Raw genomic sequence first — 24368 nt, forward strand, 5'->3', positions numbered from 1 at the left:
GCAGGATCTCCCAATGGCCACCCATTTCAATTCCCCATTCCCTTGCCAACATGTCTGACGATGGAGTGCCAAACTGAGACCACCTGCAAATTGGAGATACAACAGCTCATCTTCCATCTGGACATCCTCCAAGTAGATGGCATTAACATCAACTACTCTGGTTTCTGTTAAACCACCCCCTCCCCCTCCCCCTCGCTTTCCTGCAGCTCTGCCTCTCTTCCCTTTTCTTTTGTCTCCTTTCAGTCAAAATCAATTCTCACCTCTCCTCTTATTATATCCAATTAACACCTTTTGTTTGCCTGGACTCTTCTCCTGGACAGTCTTTATTCCTATTGTTTGCTTATTCCTTGAAGAAGGGTTCAATCCTGAAATGTCGGTTATATATTTTTACCTCCTCTGGACGCTACGACACCGGCCAAGTTCCTCCCACATTTCTGTATGTTTTTATTTAGTGTGGGGTTGGTCACAGCAAATAGCCAAGAGGTAAAATCCTGGCTGGAACACCATCTTTACTTGATTTGGGAGAAACCAGAAACATTATTACCCCAAACTAGTCATGTCAACAAACTTGACAAAATCTGAGGATGAAAACAGATTCTCCCTTCTCTTGAATACTGACCCTCTGCATCCATCCACCTTGAGCTTTCAGATGCAACTATGGTTGTGACATTTAACTGAAGCAGTTGTGACGCAGCCAACTCATCTGTTGGTCTGACCTTCTCATTTAGCACACTGCGACAGGCTGTTTTTCTGTCAGAAAATGCATCATTCACCCCTCCTATGTATCGAGTCATAGAAAATAAATGATGTTTGGAAGTTCAATAACCATATCTTTAATCATATGATCAAAAACATGACAAGGCTTTGTGATCAGTTTCTCATTGATATAATTAGATGATAAATTACCTTAATCTGTTACATACTGATGTATTTAGCATAGAATGAATGGTTAGCATAATCCAACATTACATACAGGTAAATACAGCTAACATATAGGCAACCAGTTTAATAACTAGCATAATCCAGGGCTCGATGCCTGCACCTGTCTGAGGACATGCTTTTTCCAGGAGATATCAATCTAAACAGACAGGAGGAAGAGATGTTAATTGTGGTGTGTTGTGCACTAGAAGCTGTCTTGGCATTTTGGATCACTTTACTGACCTCATGGCCAAACCCAAGTGCTGTAATATTGCCTATAGTTTAGTTCCCTCTCAACAACCAAACCCATGGATCTGAAATCACTACAGAGAATGCAACTAAGCCAGGGTGACTGGGAACCAATAGAGTTCAGAGCAAGCTGCCATTCACATGGTGGTGGCCATCCCACTTAATGAACCACAAGATTAAAAGATAAACTGAGACCCAGAAGCCTTGTGGTTCATTGATCCTGGAAATTCCTCACGCACAGTCCTTGAACCTTACAGAAATAGAGAATTGTGATACTCAGCCATTGTTAATTTGTCCATTATTATTTGGTGCTAGGATGCTCCTTACTTGTTAGAGATTGGTACAGATCAGTGCCAGAGCACACTGGGAAGTATGATGATGCTGTAGAACATGGAGCAGAGGAACAACATGAACAGGCCCTCCAGCCCACCATGTCTGTACTGACCATGATACTGATTTAGTATACACATCTGCCAGCAAATCATACATATCCCCCTCCCCCTCCCATTCTGTCTCTCTGTGTCCACCTAAAAGCCTACTAAACCCTGCTATCAGATCTGTTTCCACCACCTCCTCTGGCAGTGCCTTTCAGACACCACCCAACTCTGTAAAAAAAACTTACCTTATAAATCTTTAAATTTTCTCCCTTTCATTGCAAATCTCTGTCCTCCGAATATTGGACATTTGCACCCTAGGAAACAACTCTAACCATACCTCTCATAATTTGTACAGTTCTGCTATGTGAGTTCTGTGGTTCTGGAGGATGCTCATCATAGACACAATTTTGATTTTTTTTTAATATATAGAAGTGTGGACAGGGAAAATCTTAAAACCATCCTGAATAACGTTTACACAGAGGCCCAAAAACACATTGTACCTCTAACCAGAGCTGCATTAGTACAGCATTAAGTTTCCATTTTGGATGCTGGAATCCATATGTCTCATTAATTGGTGCTTTAGCCAGGTTGATGAATCGTTTGCACAAATTTCCTGAATCACACTTACCCTCATTTTCATCAATTTGCCTTTCTAACAAAGGAGTTCATTCTTCTTGGGGAACTGGGATTTAAAGACATTAAATGCTCTTTGGAATTACACCCAATGACCTAGCAGCAGTCAGTTCACGCTGAGAATGGATAAGAATATTATTCTCATTATATGGTCCAGGAAGAACCACCAAGCATTGAACAAAGGTGGGATGTTCTTCTCCGTGACCCAGAGTCACTGAGTTAATGATTATGCACTGCCAAGATCATCAAATACTAGTCAAAACCTGGCTCTCTCCAGCAACAGGAATGGACTGCAGCCAGAGTATTTCCACTCAGTCAATGGCTAGTTCAAGAGACAAGGTTAACGTCACAACTTATTCAACGTCAAACGTCACAACGATCCAACATATTCATGTCAAGCATCACTTCTGTGTTCCCTCCACATTTTACCTGTACCACTGATGTAAAATGCAAAGTCTGCGACTAATCCTCTATCCATGAACAATTCATCTATTATTTCCATCTTGCATTCAGATCAATATTTTTAATGCCCCATTAAAGCCCATTTGCCCCATATTCCTAATTTCACTAACATTAGCAACTCTTGAAAATAGATAGTTCTTTATTTACATCTTCCACCCAGTGAAACCCTTCCTTCTCATATTCCAATTCTCTGGTCTATGTTACAGCCCCCAGTACCCTAATTCTTGCATCAAACATCACCACTTAGTAACCTAATGCTATAATTTTCTCTACATACTCATGTAATAGTTGAGTTTTTTGATCTAATTTTTGGTCAAATTTTGGGGGGGGGGGGGTGGGGGGAGTTGTTGATTTTTACACAGGTCATACTTTTGACCGTGGTCAGTACTTACATCATTAAAAGCTTTGGGAACTTGGATATCTGGTGGTAAGTCTGCATTCAGGGCATTGGGATCTACAGTGGGCGGGCAGCCGAGGCGAGCATCCGAGGTCAGGAACTCAGGTGGGCAGGCAGCTGAGGATCCACGGTTAGGGCATCAGGAGCTCTAGTTGGCGAATAGCCCAGGCGAGGATCAGATTGGGAGCTCAGATTGGCAGGCAGTTGGGGCAGTGCAAGTTCAGATGGGAGCGCAGTCGAGGCCAAAAATAAAGTGGCAGGGGTCGACTTTTATATGGGTCATCGATGATTCCAATGTACCCTCATTTTTTCCATAAAAAGCCTATGTTTTTTTCTTTCCCAGGAACTTTTTCATCAGAACCCTGCAGCACCCTCACTCATCGACTGGATGCCTTCCTTTCAGTTCCATAACTTTCCCACAAACATCATTAATCGGAAATTTCAAAACTCTTTTTTTGCACAGCCCATCCTTTTAGTCTCTTAATTTGCCTTTCAAATTCAATGGCCTTGGTTACCTTGTTCTTCCATCAAAACCTATAGGGCTGATATTCTGATGCTTCCATCAAAGCTCAGTTCTCCATTCAAAGTCAATCCCTCTCCTTTTCCATTCTCATCAAATCCCATCCTGCTAATCGATACCAGTACTCTCCATTTAAGGTCAGCCCTTCTGACACATTTATTCCCCAAATGAAACTATCAGCTACTGAATCCTATCTATTAAATACCCCATTGAAAACCATCTCTCTAGAATTATTACTTCACAATGATACCCATCATTCTATCCAATATACTGAAGCCCTCCTTCTGTGATATATCATTAAAACTAACCTGTTTCTTTGAACCTTATCCCTTTCTGAAATTAACTTTCACATAATAAATAGTAAATATCTTTTCAACAACTTTTGACTATCTTTATCAGGTTTTTCTAAATATATTTATATATTATACACACACACACACAGGAACTGTTAGCAATTGCTAATTATCTATCTCCTGTGGAAGTCTAACTCACATCATAACACCATCACAACCTGGAACCATACCACTTATACCCTATCTCCCAGACACATTTGCACTTGAAGAAAGGGAAAGAACCGTTGAAAACAGATGAGAAACAAAATATCTAACCTGACTGTCTGTAATCCTGGAGGTCCTGATGTGCTCCTCTACCCTCCTGTAGTGTGAATGCTTCTCTGCACTTCTCTTCCTTGCAGCCCCAATACTCATTACAGCTGGGTAACATACAAGTAGGCAACATTTATCAGGGGTGTTTCTGCTTAGTCCGCTGCAGCCATCTTGGCAGTACCCCAGGATGGCAAGTTCAAAACCACACATTTTAAACTTGTAGAAGTTATCGGGAGGGCTCAGTCTGCTTTCAGTTGTATAATGATAATGCATCGCAAACATTCAACTGCTTCAAAATTGTACATTTATCCATCAACTGTGTGGCCAAATAGGTGTCATTATGAATTCCCATTGAATGAGAGCAGATATTGCAACCACGGCCTCAGATCTACAACATCTGGGTTAAGTGCCTCCATAAACTCTGCTAATTGATTAAAATATCTGAGAGGGCTCCTTAAGTTCTCTCCTACTCAGCCAACTCATCCTCCATACACTTCCCTCCTCCTCGACCCTTAACCCTACCCCAGGCAAGAAACATCCCACAGGATATTTGCTCCTTGCTTCTGATTGGATGACTACTGAGTGGGCACCAGCTGTTTTACCGAGAGATGATTGGGCTGCACATGTCTAGGTATCTATAGAGTGTCCCATCACACTCCCGACTTGTGCGGATTGAACCTGAGACTCTGCAGTTGTGAGGCAGTGCCTCTACCACTTCGCCAGAGCTGGCCAATTCTGACAAGAGGTTCTGACAAGGTGGTGCTTGAAAACAAATTGTTCTCTAATTATGTCAATCAACACCCCATGTACTGGATGATTCACATTAAACAAACAGAATGTGTCTGAATAATAACCGACATTAAGCCCTCACTGCCATGACTGCGACTTGTCCCTTTCACTAACTGTTGGCTCGGTACAGTGTACTGTCAGCTCCAGGTGAAAACCATCCCTTAAATGAGGGGATGCAAAAGGCACTGTTCCTGCCAACATTCATCATGCAATTATTGTCAAACCAATAGTTAGTCCAGTTGATGTAAATGAGTGACTAGGGAGTGCAATGACTTGGCTAAGGATGGATTATAGCAGTTGGATGAAGTAAGGACACTCAGCTGATTTAGAGTACTTCATGTTCTCTCTCTGAATATATTGGGGATGCAAATGAAACAGATCAAGTCACTCAACACTGAGGCACCAGCATTTTGGACTTCTAATTTTCGCTTGGCTGTGGTCAGGAAGCAAGCATTAAATGGGAGATTTCATGCAGCTTTTTAAAACCATGCACACCATACAGAATCCTCCTCAGCAATGAGCGGAGCCCATTTCAGGCAAGGCCAATAAGATGGCAGAGCTGTGAATTGGTGCAACTGGACTGGGTCCTTTCCAAGTGGGAGAGTGAGCCAGGGATTTTTGTTTTAAATGTGAGACTGTTACAATCAACAAGGGAGCAGCCCTTTCAAAAATCACCCTGAATATTGGACAAACAAAACCAAAAAAAATCAACCAGTGGTGTTTCTTCTAATGAGAGAGCCATTATCTTCCTAACAACAGTTTGATAACTTTGTGTCACTGTCGACCTTGCCTGTGTTCTGGACCAAATCTGTTCATTTTAATTAAGGGAAAATGGGAATTTGGGGAGGGGGGTGAGGAAGGAGGAGCACAGAAATGTGGTTGGTGGGGTAATGTCTTCATTTTAAGCACAGCCAAATGGGCCAGAAGTAAAAAATGACTCTTCAAGTCTACAGCAAAGTCATGGTTCACTCTTCAACAAGAAAAACTTTTCCTGGTCCAAAGCATTATTCCAACTCTGCATGCTGCCAAACAGATTCCATCTGCTGTACACTTCTGAGTAGCACCAGTTTATATTAAAAATACAATGAGACAGACACATATCATGCTGACATCATCTCCACTGTTGCTGCTTATCCAATCTATCATGGGGCAGTTGTAATCAGGGGATTTAGTGATGAGTCCGTTCCAAGGAAAATAGTTGCCAGGCTAAAATAAATCAAGAACAGTGCAAATGTGGCCAAACACAGGTGACATTCCCCAGTGTGTCCAGCTCCCACTGGTTACACTGTCTCTTGCTTTCGATCTATCTGAACTGTCATCTGTTTATTTTGGTGTCAAGATGAGTACGAAGCAATCTAGAACAATAGCATGGGAAGGACATGAAGGGTAGAGTTGGATATGAAATGGGTATGTGCAGCAAACACAGGGTTAATGAGTTTCAGAGTTAATGCAAAACTCACAGAGGGCCCCCGAGTACTGTGTACTTCTATTAGGATTCTCTTGGTTCGACTGGAGTTTAATTTTCTCTATGTACAGGGAATGAGGATAATGCTCACAGTTGAGCTCAGGCCCTCAGAAAATGTCAAGTATCAATGCGAAAGGTGTCAACCCTTACTCCAAGTAAATGTCTTCTGTGGGACAGGCATACTCCAGGTGTTCCTGATAATACTCCTGAAAGGCTTGGCTGTAAAGAAGAAAAAGTGATGTTAATAAGTACAATGCATGTTGTCTTGCTTCTTCAACCTCTCCTGCAGACTGCACATCTCCCTGGCCATTAACATTCTGTATCCCCTTGGAGACTTGCTTCACATGTACCGATGAGTGTGTTCCTGCTTAATAACAAATCAAAAATAAACAGGCTTTTCTAGAAATGGAGTATAATTAGAGTCAGTAAAAATCCTTACCATAATTATGATCATTTCTCCCTGGATCCTTGTTGGGATGAGGGGTAGGTGAGGGGCTGAGGCTAATTTTGTCAACACTACAATAACCACAGATCAAAAATAGAACTGGGATAAAAGTAAGGGCCTTTGCTCTGCCCATTAATGCTCATCATCAGAAGGCAATTTCAGAAGGCTTTGAGTCTGGCCACATACTTGCAAATCTCTCTATACCCAACAATTGGTGAACAGAATACACTGAGCATTCCACCTATGTCCCAACCATCTCCCCATGCTGACTCTCTGTGTTTCACCTGATACTGTATTCCATTGTCTTCCCATCACCCTGCTCTCTTCCAAAGGCCATCAATTAATATCTCTTTCTATTTTCCTGTGCTTTTCAATAACATGTTTAATTTGTATTCACCTTCCCAAATACAGCACATTATTATAAAATTCTGGGATGGATGCTTTTGGAATAAATTCCATTTGTCTGTGTTAAATTTAAATATAAATTTAATTTTTAAAAAATTCAGACATACAGCACGGTAACAGGCCATTTGGCCCACGAGTCCATGCCACCCAATTACATCCAATTAACCTACACCCCCCCCCCAATACATTTATAACAGTGGGAGGAAAACGGAGTCCCTGGGGAAAATCCATGCAGATATGGGGAGAACATACAGACAGCATAGGATTCCAACCCCTGTCCTGATCACTGGTGCTATAAAGACCACTATACCACCCGCTCTGCCTACCTGATTCTTTTGGAATGAATTCCATTTGCCTGTGTTCTGCACTGTAAGTCATAGCTAATACATCTCAGTCAGGATTCTGATATATGCTTTCCTAAAAATAATCATCCTCTGCAGTATCTTCTTTCTGGACCTTCTCTATAGATTGATCTGAAGGTTTACCAAAGTTTCAAAGATTAAATTGAGAGCAATGATCCTTTCTGTTGGGGTGACCCTTCATCTTAAGGACACTGAAAGTAAGGTCCGCACACAAATGCTATATGGTTCCTTGGTGACACGAAATTTATAAGACTGTTAGCTGATTTTATTTTGGAAGGAAATTGGTGAATATAGACTGAAGACAACTAAATGAAATTGAGGCATTGATCAACCAAGAAATAAATGAAAGTGAGAGCTATTTCTGTTCCTGTGTTTATTGTCACAGAGGGCGAAAAGAGGACAGATTTCTCTCTTCATTACACTTGCACGAAACAAAAAAACAATTCTACTAAAGAAACAATTTCCACCCCATTTTTCCCTTTATACAATTTTTGGCTTTTCTAATAAAAAATGATCCTGGAGGGATTGGACTCAGAGCTCTGGTATCCAGAGTTCTACAAGATCCTAGATCATCCTTGGAAGGGGTGAATTTCTGGTCAGATGAATGATCTGTAACAGTGGTGTTGACTTCAGTGCTACGTGAGCAGGCAATCTCAGGGTTTTCTAAACAGTTACCGAGATTCAGAAGTATCAGCTGAAGGAAATGTGAACAACATTGAAAATTTGGAGAATGCCCATTTTGGCCATTCCTCTAGGCTCCACCACTCTGCCCATCACCACCTCAACTCACATTCCTGGTGCATGACACTTACCCAATATACTCAGCAACTCGGCGCATGGTCTCCTCAGAAACAAACACATGGCAAGCAAAGCGATTCACCACTGGGTGCTTGGTGATGAATCCAAAGTAGCTGAAAGAGATGGGATAGATGAAAGGTACAGAGCAGCACTACAGAGAATTAAAACATGGGGTAGTGACCATGCAAAGTTAGAGATCCTTCTTGTAGGGAAGGCTACTGATATTCCATTGCAGACAAGTTTAACCCAACGTGCATGGAGGCCTGAGTCAGGTGCCTTTTTTTAAAAACAAATTATTTTGAATTTTACATTCTTATACTTTACAAACTTTATAGGGGATCATCTTTTATTGAGTCCTCTCTTTTTAACCCCTCCCTTCCTCCCTCCCACTCCATCATCAACAAAGACAAATATATCAAGTATTAATAAAACATGAAACAAAGTGGGAAGGGGGTCAGCCAGGCCTCCAAATTATCTAATTTTCAGCATTTCAGGACTTGTGTGAGCCTATTGTCCACTTTTGAGAAAGGCCTTGGGAAGGTTAATCACACTTGGTTTCAATATGTCGCAAGTATGGCTGCCATACCTTAATGAACGTGTGGTATCTCCCTCTTAAGTTGTACGTAATTTTTTCCAGGGGAACACAGCTCCGCATTTCCATGTTCCATCATGCTTTGCTTAGCTGGGAGTCAGATTTCCAGGTAATCATTATGCATTTCATGGCCACCGCCAGAGCAACTTTTACAAATTGAATTTGGTGTTTAGACAACCTCAGATTTGCATCTGTAATGTCCCCCAACAGGAATAGTGCTGAATCCTTTGGATATACCAAGATATCCCCCAACTCTACACAAAAGATTCTCACTTATACGCCTAACTAGGTTGAGTGCACAAAGGTTCCTGTCTCTATGCCGTATCAAAGACACGATTCTCAGATTTCTGGTTTAACCTTATTTAATTTTTCGGCATAAGATTCAGCTGGTGTAAAAGTCAGACCAGCATCATTCATGAATTGTTGTTTCCAGATCTGACTTTCATCTTTGCCTTGATTTATGGAGACCCAGTTTCGGGCCCTTGTTTTGGAACAGGAGATACATAGCAGAGATGAATTAGAGCCTTCATGTTACCAAACAATGACAGGACCAGAGATAAGCTTAATTTGTCCCTCAAAAAGGATCTTAATTGAAGATAGCAGAAAATGGTCTCATTTGCTTTTTTTAATTGCTCAAATGACATGAACTGTCCAGGTGCCCTTTCTAAAAAAATATAATCGCACCCAATCTTCATTCACATTGATGTTTAAAGTGGCAGAGTGTAAATTAGCTTCCTGCCAATTAAATTATGCAAAAGAATTCTGGAGGTGAGAGGACAACAGAGCTAGCCTGCTGCAGGGATGCTCTCAGGGTGTAAAAGACCACAAGGAGGATTTTATTAAAAGGAATGAAAATGAAACTAGCAATTAAAAGGCAGGGATTTACACAGAAAAATAAATACATGCCCAAAACTTTGTGCTGAAGCCAAAATATATCCCATGAGGATTAACATTTTAAAAAGACAACATCTAATTATCTAATTACTTCACAGATGATTCTAAGAGCTTGCTGTTTGTAAGTCAACAGTTGTGATTCTTACTGCAGTAAATGCATTCAAAATTACTTCCTTAACTCTAAAGTCTTTTGCTATATCTTAAGCTTGCAAAAGGTGTTACACACCTTCACTCATCACAACATATGTACAAAGATCAGAGGAGTGAGACAAGAATGTTCTTCCAATGTATTATACTATATTTTCCTTATTAATCTTCAGATCAATTTAATTTAATTACTCATTCTAACTTTAAACTAATAAATTACTCAATTAAAATTAGGAATTGTCACTGATGCAAAACTTGAATAAATAATAAAGTTACTTCACTAATAATAGCACCTTATAATCTTTCAACAAATTCAATTACTTTCAAGTGAACAGAATGTTAAATGAGGAAAACAGCAGCCTTTCTACATCTGTGAGTACGTTTTTACATCTCTGGAGAGGGACTAAATCCCCAAGCTTGATTGTCAGAATGGAGTGGGATTTCAACTCTGCCCAGTTGATAGCAAGAGAAGAAGAATCAGAGTCCAGGGTGTTGATCCTTACCAGCTGTTTTTCGGATGACATCCGCAGAATGAAATGTTCTTCATTTGGAAAAAATGGCTGCACCTTTCACTCTGAGAGGAAAAAAGATCAGACAGATGTACAGGTATATTCACTCTTTCACTGCCACTTCTGACCAAGTCAGACGAATATCAACTGCAGGGTAACTGTCAAACCAAAGGATGGCAGGCACTTCACTCAGCAAAATAAGCAAAAGAAGAGGACTTTGAATTGATGTGCCTTGATGCACAGAATTCAGTGTGAGAAATATTCTGCATTAATCCTCAAATTGCTATTTTACCAATTTATTTATTCACTCATTTTTCTCATAACTGAAGGACATGTGGAGGGCAGGTACAAGTTAGTGTCATTCCAAACTTTGAATGCGGTAAGTACCTTTGTTGTTCGAGGCATCGGGAGCTCGGATGGGCAGGCAGCCAGGACTGGGTGGTGAGTTCGCATTCAAGGCATTGGGACCTTGGATGAGTGGACGGCTGGGACCTCAGTGAGAGTTCGTAATCGGGGCATTGGGATCTTGGATGGGCGGCTGGGCCCTCAGCGAGAGTCTGGGGTCGAGGAAATCCCAGTGGGCGGTCGGCCGGGAGCAAAAACGGGGGGAGGGGTTTGACTTTTACTTGTGATATCTGGAAAATACTAGATGTTTGGGCCAAAAATAGGGAGGTGAATTTTTACACGATTTCAACTACAGTAATGTACACGTATATACTGTAGCGTGCTGGAGACAAGCGAGTGAACAGACTGGAGACGCAGACTGTGAGCTCTGAAGTTGCAGCAGGAATGATTATTTAAACTTCGCATGCTTGCTTTTCAGCGGTGTGGCAGGACTGCACATACACTCTGTCGCTTGTGTCACAGTGACACAAGCGCGCCCGCCAACTTCCATCGTGGAACAGAAGAGATGGAAGAGTGTTGACATCTCTGCTGTGACTGCCCCGCTGACTGTGCAGAACAAGCGGGGCCAGTTTGTTGCAGCAGATTTGTTCGTTGCCGCAATACGATAATAAATTTCTCCTTCACCAGCCTGAATTTTCTTGCCCAGAAGGTATTGATGCTTGCTAAAGAACTGAATCCATTTAGTATCTCAACAAGCCAATCTGACAAAATGAGGAGAAAATATTTTCCCCTGGATACACCCTTACCAAATCCAATACAGATACAGATGCACAAGTTAAATACTGTGGAGACTGGATTTGGAAACTAAAACAGAAAATGCTGGGATCAGCGAGTCACAGAGCTACAGGGAAAGAGAGTTAATGCTCCAGATCGAATAGCAAAAAAATGCAGATGATAGATATCTAAAATAAAATTAACAACATTTTGGAAATAATCAGCAAGACACATAGAATCAATGGAAAGAGAAAAAGAATTGTTTTTAGATCAGTAATGTATCCCACAGTTCTAGTGATTTTTTTTCATTGCTTTCATCTGCTGCTGTAGATCAGCACAATTAAAATTGTTCTCCATCCTCATTGCAGCTATCGTTTGGTGATCTATCAATCTATTATCCCTCAGTCTTTGACCTCTCTACCTCTCCCTTCTCTCTTCCTTCAAATATACTTGATTTTAAACTGTTCTGGTGATAAACCACTGACTGGAATTTTTGAACTCAATGTGGAATCAAGAATGACAATGAGCTTCAATGTAATGGTGCAAGAGACTAAAGACAGAAGTTAGCATGTGAAATGAATGGAGAATTGTACTGACCAGAAGGTTGGGGTCGAGTTTGTAGACTTAACAGAGACGTTTTATCTTACCTGGAGAAACCTGTATAAATTAATCGTGCAAGTTCTTAAGTATAAACATCTCTAATACCTGACCTCGGACAAGAAAATTGACACAATGGTCAAGAAAGCGCATCAATGGGCATGGGAGAAGGCAGGAACTGGGTACTGATCAGCCATAATCATATTGAATGGCAGTGTAGGCTTGAAGGGCCAAATGGCCTACTCCTGCACCTATTTTTCTATGTTTCTATGCCTCGACTTTCCTAAAAGACAAAGGAAGTTCAGTGTGTCCCCTCATCTCTTAAAAACCTCTACAGGTGCACCATTGAAAGCAGATTTGACAGAGGCATCATGACGTGAGAGGGGATCTGCTCTGTCTCCTGCATCCTAGGACACTCACTCTTCTCCCTCTTCCTTTAAAGAGAAAGCTCAAGAGTGTGAAAGCATCCACCAACGGGTTTAAATACAGTTTTCTCCTCACAGCCATCAGATTCCTGAAAGAACCCCACAACAATGCTATCATGCCGTTCTCGTTTCGCACTGATCTTTCTTTTCCTTACAATCCTATACTCTGAAGGGCCGAAGGGGCCTGTTTCTGTGCTGTAATGTTCTATAGTTCTGTAAATTGCATTCCTTACATGGCTGTATAAATGTTAGAGATAACCTGTTAGACTGCTCACAGAAGAAACCTTTTCAATATACTCTGTATATTGTGACAATTGATTAATTGTTTCTTCTTCAGAATGTGTATTTCGATCCCAGTGCTCAGAAAGGATGAGTTGCTAAAACAATGAAGGCTGCATCTCCTGTACACAGTGAGCTTTGAGTGAAGGAAGGTATTGGTGATGATGGAGTGAACCACAATGTCCCCAAGATAACACTTTGCTGCAACCCCGAAGGTGAAGAGAGTTGATGACACACCTGGAGGTATGTGATGAAAGGATGAATAAGGTGGTAATAGCAGTGAGAACAGAAATGTGGAAAACAGAATGGATGTGGTCAAGTGCAATGTGTTTATACAGTGCCCCCTTTGTCTTTGGTCAACAGACTGTTTCATGAACAGATAATGCATCAACAAGATGGGCAGATGATGCACAGAAAGATGAGTGCATGTTCTTAGATAAAATGCCTTACCTTGTCCTCCAATCCGTACTTGTTCAAATTCATAACTAACTTAACTCCTTGAATGCTGATCTCTAAATCACAACTTGCAGGAGGGCGCAGGTGAACAGTCAATTTTCTAGTTGTAGCAATCTACAAAAGGAGTTGGGAATTAATATATTAATGTGTGAGTTAGTGCAATTTTAAATCTGATATTAGCCTTTGCAATGCTAATGTTATCCTGAATAGGGTGAAACTCTGGTTGAGACTCGGCAACATTTTACATTAGTATTAGCCTGTACAACTTGGCACAATGTAAAACATAAGCCATATACCTTTTTAAGTGCCTCTAGTTTGATTTGTATATTGGTAATGTTAACTTCAATAGCTCCAAGTTTAATATTAAACCCAGGTATTGGTCGAGACCAGTGGTTTTCAAACATTTTCTTTCCACTCACATACCACTTATGTAGTAATCCCTGTGCCATCGGTGCTCTGTGATTAGTAAAGGATTGCTTAAGGGAAGGGAAGGGAAGGATGGGAAGGGAAGGTTGAGAACCACTGCTCTAGACCTAATTACTGAAATATTTTGCTTGTGAAAAATTGTCATTGGCCCATTTCCTTTGGTGTTATGAAACCGTGCACAGAACAATGGTTTTCAAACTTTTTCTTTCCATTCCCATACCACCTTAAGTAATTCCTTACTTATCACAGAGCACCTATGGCACTGGGATTACTTAAAGTGGTATGGGAGTGGAAAGAAAAAGTTTAAAAACCTCTGGTCTAGAGAATATCTACACGGTTCCCATTTGCCTGTGTTACAGAATATTTTATTCCAAACCTTTTCTATCATTGTATTTGTCCAACTGCCTTTGGAACCAGGACAGGATAAGCACAGTGAATGACAGGGCATGAAGAGAGTTATTGAACAGTGAAACGTTAGGTCAAAGTACATAGTTCCCTAAAGGAAGTTATACACAGTGAAGAAGGTGTATTGTGCACTTGCCTTCATTGGCCAACGCATTGAGTAAAGGAGTTGGGATATTACGTTGCAGTTGTACAAATCATCGGTTAGATAGCACTCAGGATATTGAGTGCAATTCTAGTTGCCATGTTATAGGAAGGATGTGGTTAAGCTAAAGTGGTTTCAGAAAAGACCAGGATGTTGCCTGGACTAGAGGACTTGAGGTATAAGGAGAGACCTGTTCAGTTGGGACTGCTTTCTCTGCAGTGAAAGAGCTGAATAGAGATTTGTAAAATCATGAGGGGTCGTATTCAGGATAGATCATCAAAGTGTTTTTCCCAGGGGAGACGAGTCTAAAACATAGGCTTGTGAGAAGGGAAAGATTTAAAAGGGATCTGAGGGACAAGATTTTCCATACAGAGTGGTGGGTAGTTGGAACGAGCTGCCGGAAGATATGGAGGATACAATTATAATGTTTAGTCACAGAGTCCAAGAGATAAACAGAATGGGAACAAGTTCTTCAGCCCCCCCTCATCCATGCTGACCAAGGTGCTGACCCAAATTGGTCCTTATCCATCAAAACGTCTAAAAAGCCTTTTCAACATTGGAATTGTACCCATTTCTACCATTTCCTCCATACAGCCATCACCCTTGCCCCTCAGGAACCCGTTAATATGTTCTCCAAACATATTAAACATATTCTCTCACATTTTACACTTGAAAAGGACCAGAAATTTTATCCATGCCCTTCATGATTTTATAACCTTTACAAGGTCGCTCCTCAGCCTCCATTATTCCAGGAATAACAATCTCAGCCTATCCAGTCACTCCTCATAACTAAGCCCTCAAGTCCCAGCAACATCTTTCTGAATCTTTTCGACGCTCTGTCTTGCTTAATCAACCATGCCAATCAGAAATGCACACAATGTTCCAAGTGTAGTCTCACCAACACCTTGTACAGCAACACTAATGGGTTTGAATCCAGCACGGTCGGTAAGGAGTTTGTACATTCTCCCAGAGTCTAGATGAGTTTCCTCTGGGTGCTCAGGTTTCCTCCCAACTTTCAAAATTGTAAGAGGATTGTAGGTTAATTGGCATTTTTAGAGAGCACAGGCTCGTGGATCAAGAGGGCCTGTTACTGCACTCTATGTCTAAATTGTTTTTTTAAATAAAAAAAATTAAAACAGTATTATGACCGTTGCACTCTGTGCCTCGACCAATGAAGGCAAGCACGCCAAATGACCTCTGTAATACCCCTGTCTCCACAAGTCTTCACTTTTCAGAGAACAGTGCTTGCAATCCTAGGTCTAGTAAAACAGGAAAGTTTGCAGATTCCATGGTGGAAGTACAAACACAATGTTGGAGAAACGCAGCAGGTCAAACAGCGCACTTTATATTAGCAAAATATACATAACAAATTGTGATAGTAAAGACCTATCACCAATGTATATAGTTACAGCATCTAGAATGTAATGACTGTGCTTACAGCGATTGGCTGAGAGCTTAGCCACACCTACTGTCTGGGCCTTAAAGGGTTGTGTCCCTAGCCAGGTCGGATCATTCCGGACTGGTCGGCCACCTGTGAAGAGCTGCTGTCTTTTGCTAATAAAAGCCTTGGTTTGGATCAATAAGTCCTTGGTTCTTTTGACGAGCTCTACACAAATGTTTTGTGCTTGATCCCTTCATCAAGGAATAGACAAAATGTGGGCACGTTCCCAAACTAAATGGTGGGTGGAGGAGGGGCAAGGGGAGCACAGTCCCACAGGCAGGAGGTATAGGTGGATAAGGGAGGGAGGGCACAGCAGCAACAAGGGGAGGGAGGATGGTTATGTGAATGTAAAGGAAGGAAGTAGAGAGCTGGAGGAAAGAAGACAGAGGGACGAAGAAGAGAGAGGAAGAATGAGGCAAGCAGAAACCAGAGAAATCGACATTAATGCCATCCAGCTAGAGAATGCCAAGATGGAAATTTAGGTGTTGCTCCTCCAATTTATGGATGGTCTTGGTTTGACATTACATGAAGCCATGGACAGACATGTTAGTGTGGGAGTAGGGTACAGAATTGAAATAACTGGCCACTGGGAGATCCCTGTCACTGACGCAGTCAGAATAAAGCTTCCAGACTCTCAAGATGTAGAGAAGGACACAACAGGATTCAGTAGATGACTCCCGAGGATACACAAGTGTTGCTTCACCTGGAAGGACTGTTTGGGGTCCCTGAATGGTGGTGAGGGAGGAGGTGTGGGCACAACTGTAGCATTTCTTGTGACCCCAGGGGAAGGTGCAAGGGGGAAATTGATAGGAAGGGATGAATGGATGAGGAAGTCACAGAGGGGGTGGTCCCTACAGAAGCCAGAGAGGGGAAGATGTGTCTGGTGGTGGGATCATGTTGAAGGTGGCAGAAATTATGGAGGATAATGTGTTGGATGGAAAGGGTGGTAGGTGAGGATAAGAGAAATCTTATTTTTGTTGCGTCTGGAATCAAGAGGGGGCAGGGCAGATGAGCAGGAAATGGAGATGTGGGTAAGGGCTGAGTTGATGGTGGTGAAGGGGAAGCCATCTTTCTGGAGGGAGGAGGATATTTCAGATGATCTGGACAAGAAGACCTCATCTGGAGACCAGATACCATGGAGACAGAGGAAATGAGAGAAAGGAATAGAATCCTTTCAGGGGACTGGGTTTGAAGAAATGTCATTGAAGTTGTTGTGGGAGTTGCTAGGTTTGTAAAAATGTGTGGGAGTTCCCCATTTAACAATACTCCCCAGGGCTCTGCTATTTATTGTGCATATCCTGCCCATGAATAAAACAAACTTACTACAGGTAGAGAAGTGATCATCTCCAGAAGATAATATTCCCAAGGTTGTAAGACTTTGTAATGTCTGGTCAATAGACCTCTGTCCCAAGTTGTCTTGTCACTTGTATCAAATGATTTCCTTCTCTACCCATCCTCACCATAATGATCATTCCTCACCTTTTGCATCGCAGCACAAAGGATATCATTCCCCTGGTGATAGGGCACTTCGACGGATCCTAGGAACTGCACATTGAATTTCTCCACCCAGATGCTGCTCTTCTTTATCCCTGAACCAACACACACCACAGAGAATGAGTTTGCTTAAGGCCAGCCTCATGGTGGCCAAACATGTTTACCAGAGAGAGAGAGAGAGAGAAACCTTTGTCCTGTGTGCCGAGACTTCAGCTGACCAGAATGTTCATGGAAATAAAGCACCCAGCCATGGTGCAAGACAGTACGATTTACAGGGGACAGGGGTGTCCTTAAAAAAAAATGTAGGTTTCATATAAAATAATTTCAACAGGATAGGCCAACGTGCTTCTTAAATTTTTTATGCGTATCGTGAAAGCTCTCTGAACAACAACCTTTTGGTGAATATAGATGTTATAAATTATTTGGATGGAGGTACTAGTAGACAGGAGTCCAGGAACAATACTGAAAAAACTTATTCACCTCCAAGGTGTGGGCATTGCGGGAAGGCAAGTGTTTATTGCCTGTTGCTGATGGCCCAGGGAAGTGAGGGTGGGCTGCCTCTTGGGATTATGGCTGTTCTTTTGAAGATACTTGTACAGTGATGCTCACACAGACCTAGTGGCAATGAAGGACCGACTTTACATTTCTAAGTCAGGGTGGTAAGCGCCAGCACTTCAACTTCCTCAGAAGCCCACTGCCTTGGGAACATATTAAAAGGTACATCCCACCCTGGTCATACTCTTTTCTCCCTCCTCTTGTCAGGAAAAAGATTCATGGGTGTGAGATCACACACCACTAGATTCAAAGACAGTTTCTTTACTGCCATAATCTTGCTCTTGAATGAACCAGTAAAATTATGTTGCCTTTGTTTCGTACTAACTGCAACTCTGCACTTCTGTACTGTGTTTACTTGTGATATAATTGATGGGATGTCTCATTGGACTCCTCGCAAAACAAACGTTCTCTCTGCACCTTGGGATCTATGACAGTGAACTTGGAGGGAAGATGCAACATTCTACCAATAAAAGGTCAAAGCGTTTGGGAAAATGGTGAAGTTATCTGTCGCAAAAGTATCCAGCTCGTACAGCGTCTTGATCCTTTACCGCTTCTGTGTGCAAAATATAGTTTGGAGGTGTTGAGCTCTCTCTGAGTGAACCAAAAATATGGCAGGTTTGATTCCATCATTTCAGAATGACAGAACGGGATGATTTGGCAACTCACTATTTTTCAGTCATGTCTTCAGCTTTTATAATTGTAAAAAGCTGAGTGATCATAATACTGCACCTCCAAGTACATTGACAAAGGTGGACCACGTGAATGGACATTGGCAAACCCCACTTTCAAAATACACGTCCCCCGTATAACAGTGAGAGCCTTCCTAGAAGACTGTCCCTCTCATTATTTTCTAGAACGCAATGCTGTGTCAAATCTGCATCAAAAAACAAGAGTTGAAAATAAATACATTTTGTATTTATATACTTTCACAAATACAAGTGCAACCCGACAAAACAGTACTAGAGAACACTCTTTCATCAGTTGTACTTGTATAATCAGATGACAATAAACTTGACTTTTCTTTCGTACAAATTCAGTAGAAATGAATTTTATTCCATTCCCCAGATATTGGGTAGGACTGTATCACTGAAGTAGCACAATATTTATACTCAACACAAAAATTATTCACAATTCCCAAATATCAGGCAGCAACACCCTGATATTTGAGAATTGTGAATATTTACTGTGTGGAATGTAAATATTGTGCTACTCTGTTAAACCAGTCCTACCTCTCTGTCATTCAGTTTTATTTTGAAAGTATAAATTCTTACCCAGAGATTCCTTGGCCTGGTTGACCACTTCATGTGCATAGTATGCTGGGAAGATTCCACGTTCCCCTGTCCTCATGTTGTAACCTTTGTACCAGTAGTCATCTTCCTCCTCTTCAACGTATAATGGGTCATCAACATCTAACTCCAACTCATCCTGATGCCGTGGTATAAACCTTTAGAGAACGGGAAATTATCAGGTTAAATTGCAGCTGAACTGAAAGAATAAATTGGCAAAATGTGTACAGTTCATATAGCCACAATGAATCAACTCAAAATTGTGTGACATAGAAAGTCCAGAAAACTGGAAGAGAAAATGGGTGGACTCCATGAATAGCATTCACCTAATGCAGGGATGAAGTTCATCTTGTGATTATGTAGTCTTAGTGTTCAACATGTATGGTTAATGAAAAAAGATCAAAGCTGATACAGTCTTGAACTAAAAACAATAGAGGACAATTCACAGAGAACAATGATTTTTAGTGCTGTGTTTTAGTTGGGCCATCTATCATATAGGTGTCCAAATGGTAGACCAATGATCAATGGAACACAGACTCAAATCAGAGCTTGGAGATTGGAAATCATGCAAACTCTATTTAGATATGGTAGGTATTCACATGACCATAAAACTCATTGAAGTCTCAGATTTCAGATTTATTGTCGAAGTACAAACATGACATCACATACAACCCTGAGATTCCTTTTTCCTGCGGGGGTATCAGAATTACCACTTATTGGTAGTGCAAAAAATAAACTGTACACAGTGCAAACATGTAAACAAATAAAAGAACTGTAAACAAACTGGCTGCAATACAGAGAGAACAAAAGAAAATCAAAAAATGTACTGGTAAGAGTCCTTAAATGAGTCTCTGATTGAGTTTGTCATTGAGGAGTCTAATGGTGGAGGGGTAGCAGCTGTTCCTGAACCTGGTGGTGCGAGTATTGTGGTACCTACACCTCTTTCCTGATGGCAGCAGCGAGAACAGAGCATGTGCTGGGAGGTGTGGGTCTTTGATGATTGCTGCTGCCCTCCAATTGCAGCGTTCCCTGTAGGTGTTCTCAATACTGGGGAGGGTTTTACCTGTGATGTCCTGAGCTGAGTCCACTATCTTTTGGAGGGCTTTACACTCAAGGGTTTTGGTGTCCCTATACCAGACCATGATACAGCTGGTCAGTACACTTTCCATCACACCCCTGTAGAAATTTGCTAGGTATCATACCAAACCTCCACAAACTTCTGAAGAAGTAGAAGTGGTTTGGGCCCAGGAAAGATCCTCTGAGATAGTGATTCACCCTCTCCACCTCTGATTCCCCCAGTGATCACTGGATTGTAAAGTCCAAATTAAAATAGGAAATACTGGAGGCATTCGGCAGCAAGTATGAAGAGAGGATTAATGTCATCGGAACTAGGAAAATTGAAAAATAAAGGATTCGTAATGTAGAGGAAGGGGACAGAGGAGGAGGCAAAATGAAATTGCAGGGTGAAGGTAGGAGAAATTAAATCACAAAAGGATAATGGTGTCAGGTAAAATAATGATAACCTTTATTTAAAAAACATATTCACTTTTAGGACTCAACGATGATGAAAAAATGTCTTCAAAATAGGATGGAGTACAACCTCCAAATGTTTCCATGCATCTGCTGCTCTTGTTCCTTGGAGACAGATTTGGCAGATTAGAGAGATTCTAGTGGTGACAGCACAGGTGAGTAGGCCCACTGCTGCCAGAGGGGATGAATACATGAGGGGAATGGGAATCAGGGTGGGGGTCTGCTCCCGAATCTCTCAGTGCACAATGTGAGCTGGTGCCATTTCTTTGAAGTACTGTGGGGCACATATCTGTCAATATTTAGACTGGAGGGGCTAAGCGCATCATCAATGTTCCATGGGATTGTGCTAAGTGGGATTCCATCTTATTTTGCAACTACTGTGCATGAAATTCTATCTAGCCAGAATAATCTGGAAATAAAACTTTTAACGCATTTCCACTGAAGAGAGATTTTTAGTACTTTGGAACAATAAAGCTGGTGCAATAAGCAAGAGATGGAAGAGGGTCCTGAGAAACTCTGCCCCTTTTGTCACTACAACTTTGACGTGCAGCATTGTAAAGCAGTTTATTACAGTACATACCATAGAATCTCTGGTCTTTGATCAAAACTGTGTCTAATGGGTTACCATAGATAACAGTTCTCCATTGTCACCAGAACAACACACAAAATGCTGGAGGATCTCAGCAGAACAGGCAGCATCCATGGAAGGCAAAAGAGAGGTACCCATAATGCTTCATTTTGAGTTGCAAGAAAAAGGTCAAAGCCTGAATACAAGGGGAGGGTGGGGAGAGGAAATGAACACGAGATAGATGGCAGGTGATAGGTAAATCCAGGTCAGGGGGTGGGGGGGGGGGGTATATTTAAAATGCAGCTAGGAGGTGATAGGAGGCAGAGAGCTCAGTACAATGCACTTTGATAGGAGGAAGGAAGAGAAGGGAAAGAGACGTGGAATGTTGGTGTGGATGACGGGCAGGGGAGGAGAAAGAGAAGGAGGAATGGGGCCAGAGGGATAAGGGAAAGGGAGGAATGATCAAGAGAACAGAAGGGAGGAAGGGTGGGGGAAGGTTACGAGTTGATATTGATGCCGTCTGGTTGGAGACTGCCAAGATGGAATACAAATGTGGGCCCAACCTGGCAGTATAGTAGGCCATGTCAGTGTGAGAAAGGGAAATGGAATTAAAGTGGCTGGCCACTGCGAGATCCTGGCTGTTGCAGCAGATGTTGCAAAGGTGCTCAACCTTCATTTTCTTTCAACTGTTTACTTTTGTTGTCACAAGCACTGGTTGTGAAAATATTGTGAGAACAAAGGCAAGCTTGGACTCATGGTGTCCCAGCGATCCTCCCTTCGGTCTGTAGCAAGTGATGCTACATGGCAATTGTGCTGTTCAGTATCTCCCTCCAGTTTAAACCAATCCTTACCGGAACACTGCTCGATGAGTCTGATCCCGTTCCTCACCATTTATCGTACACGAGTAAAGACCAAAAGATTCGGTACCTGATCAGATGAGAAGGCACAGAGTTATCCCAACAAGCAAGAGTGCAGCCACTGTATCCACTCCCCCACTCACCGCCCACGATCCCCACCCCACCAACTTACCTCAAATTGCATCTCCCAACTGTCATCAAATTGTCCACCCTCCCAGTTCAACATTCAAATCTCCACCAGAATAGTATTCCTCATTTCAACACACATTAATTTGCTCCAATCCCAACAATCACTTCTCACCCTATCTCCCAGTCTTCACTCAGCACCACGAGAACAAATCTTTTCTAAAGATCCAACACTTGCCGCAATACCCACCACTATCCCTCACCACAACAACCACTTGGACATCCAAGTCCTTATGAGTTTCTAGGGAAGGAAATCTGACACATTAACCAGACAGCATTCACGTAATCCCTATCTACAGCAATATGATTGGATCCTAGTTTGTCTAACATGATCTGAAAAGCTACCAGGTTTTTAATCAGACAATGACCAAATGGGGTCTGTAGCAGGTGACAATGAAAACAGGATCAGGGATAAACCTGCTTGATCCTGTCACCCTCTGGCAGTGCATCTATTCATGCCACTACCTATAGGATGTGATCTACCCCCCCTCCCCCCCCCCCCCCCCCCCGCCGTTTGGGACGAGATTGCGTAACAAGAGCTTTCAATCATCTTCACCCAGTAACAGATCAATCTCCATTATAGAAACAATTCTTCAACCAATTCAATTTATCCATATGCTGCTGGGGTACAGCAGAGCACTGCATACAATCATTCCAGAGCTAAGGAGGTAAGCCTTTGAAGAGAGATTGAGTTGTCTGGGACTGAACTCGCTGGAATTTAGAATAAGAGGAGATCTTAAAGAAATGTAAAAAATTATGGAAGGCATAGATAAGATGGAAGTAGGCAAGTTATTTTCATTGGTGGGGTAAGATTAGAACTAGGAAATATAGCTCAAAGTTTCAGGGTAGCGAACATAGGATGGAGATGAGGAGGAATTACTTTTCAAAGTCACTGCTCATTGAAGCAGTGAAGGCTACCTCAGAAAATATATTTAAGACAAGGTTGGATAGATTTTTGCATAGTTGGGTAATTAAAGGGAAATGGGGAAAAGGCAGGTTGGTGGAGATGATCTCACTGAATGGCGGAGCAGGCTCGACGGGCCGGTTGGCTGACTCCTGCTCCTATTTCTTAGGTAAAGTCACTGGAACCTGGCAATATCCTTGCTATAGCTTAGAAGACGCAGACAAAACTATTTGCCTCTCTAGCAAAGTTCCAACATTGCCATCTATATCACACTGAACAAATTTATCCACTTAGGCTGCAAAAAAGAAAAAAGCACCAAGACAATGTCAATCCAATTAATTCATTTCTCATTGGTCTGCTCTCAGTCATCAGGGAAGTAATAGAAGCTGTCATCAATAATACCTAGAAGTATCACTTAAACACCAGAATTACTGATCACTGATGAACAATGTGTCCTGATGTGCCACTTGGTTCTATATTTCTTGAAAGTCAGGAGGACAAATTGCTAATTGCTGCTTTTATTTTCGAAGCTTTTACTTAATCAACGCTGGAGAAATGGGAAGGTTCTCAACAGTGACATTTGGTCACCATTTGGGACTTGTATTGCATGAATGTTATTTGCTATTTCTCAGCCTGTGCTTTACCTTGCTGTATGAAAGACCAGGGCTGCCTGATTAGATGGACTAGAAATGAACATTGTGCAGTCAAACATCTTTTTACAAATAAATGAACAGAACCCCAGAGGTCAGGTGAAGTCTCTGTTTAGTCAGTGGCCACAGTTGATGACTGTGACACCAAGGGAAAATTCTCTGCTGGCTGGAGTCATAAAGATGTTCATCGTTAGTGATGGAGAATAATCCTCACACCAAAAACATCACTGCAAGATTTGCTCAGGGTTGTTCCCCGTGCCTAAACATCTCCCTCAGCTTTGTCCATAACTTCCCCTCACCCATTAGTTCTGATTCACAGTAGATTGCACAATGTTCAATTGCTCTCATCTCCTTAGTGAACGAAACAGCTCATGACTGCATTAGTAATACAACATTCATAAAAGCAGTGACAGGTGCCAATAATATTCCAATCCCATGAGTCCTAATACCTTTATGCCTCAATGACATTACAGTAAAAGTC

The 24368-nt window shown here is 41.7% G+C and overlaps 2 protein-coding genes across 3 annotated transcripts in view; one reads left to right on the forward strand and one right to left on the reverse strand.

Moving 5' to 3' along the window:
• The window catches only part of LOC138748222 (thymidine phosphorylase-like), a 33105-nt gene extending 19875 nt beyond the window's left edge, over positions 1-13230 (forward strand). For both annotated transcript variants that reach the window (XR_011347874.1, XM_069908047.1), the window contains one exon: positions 13046-13230. The gene's annotated coding sequence lies outside the window, so the exon portion shown is untranslated. The remainder of the gene's footprint in view (positions 1-13045) is intronic.
• Positions 4300-24368, reverse strand: part of mapk8ip2 (mitogen-activated protein kinase 8 interacting protein 2) — a 47229-nt gene continuing 27160 nt past the window's right edge. The window contains exons 6-12 of the mRNA XM_069907704.1: positions 22142-22217; positions 19178-19350; positions 17337-17446; positions 13438-13557; positions 10562-10632; positions 8440-8538; positions 4300-6634 (exon numbers count right to left, since the gene is read on the reverse strand). Of these exons, the coding sequence (XP_069763805.1) occupies positions 6562-6634; positions 8440-8538; positions 10562-10632; positions 13438-13557; positions 17337-17446; positions 19178-19350; positions 22142-22217 (722 nt within the window). The 3' untranslated portion in view covers positions 4300-6561. The remainder of the gene's footprint in view (positions 6635-8439; positions 8539-10561; positions 10633-13437; positions 13558-17336; positions 17447-19177; positions 19351-22141; positions 22218-24368) is intronic.

Source organism: Narcine bancroftii, chromosome 13, assembly GCF_036971445.1.
Source record: "Narcine bancroftii isolate sNarBan1 chromosome 13, sNarBan1.hap1, whole genome shotgun sequence".
Classification (NCBI taxonomy): domain Eukaryota; kingdom Metazoa; phylum Chordata; class Chondrichthyes; order Torpediniformes; family Narcinidae; genus Narcine; species Narcine bancroftii.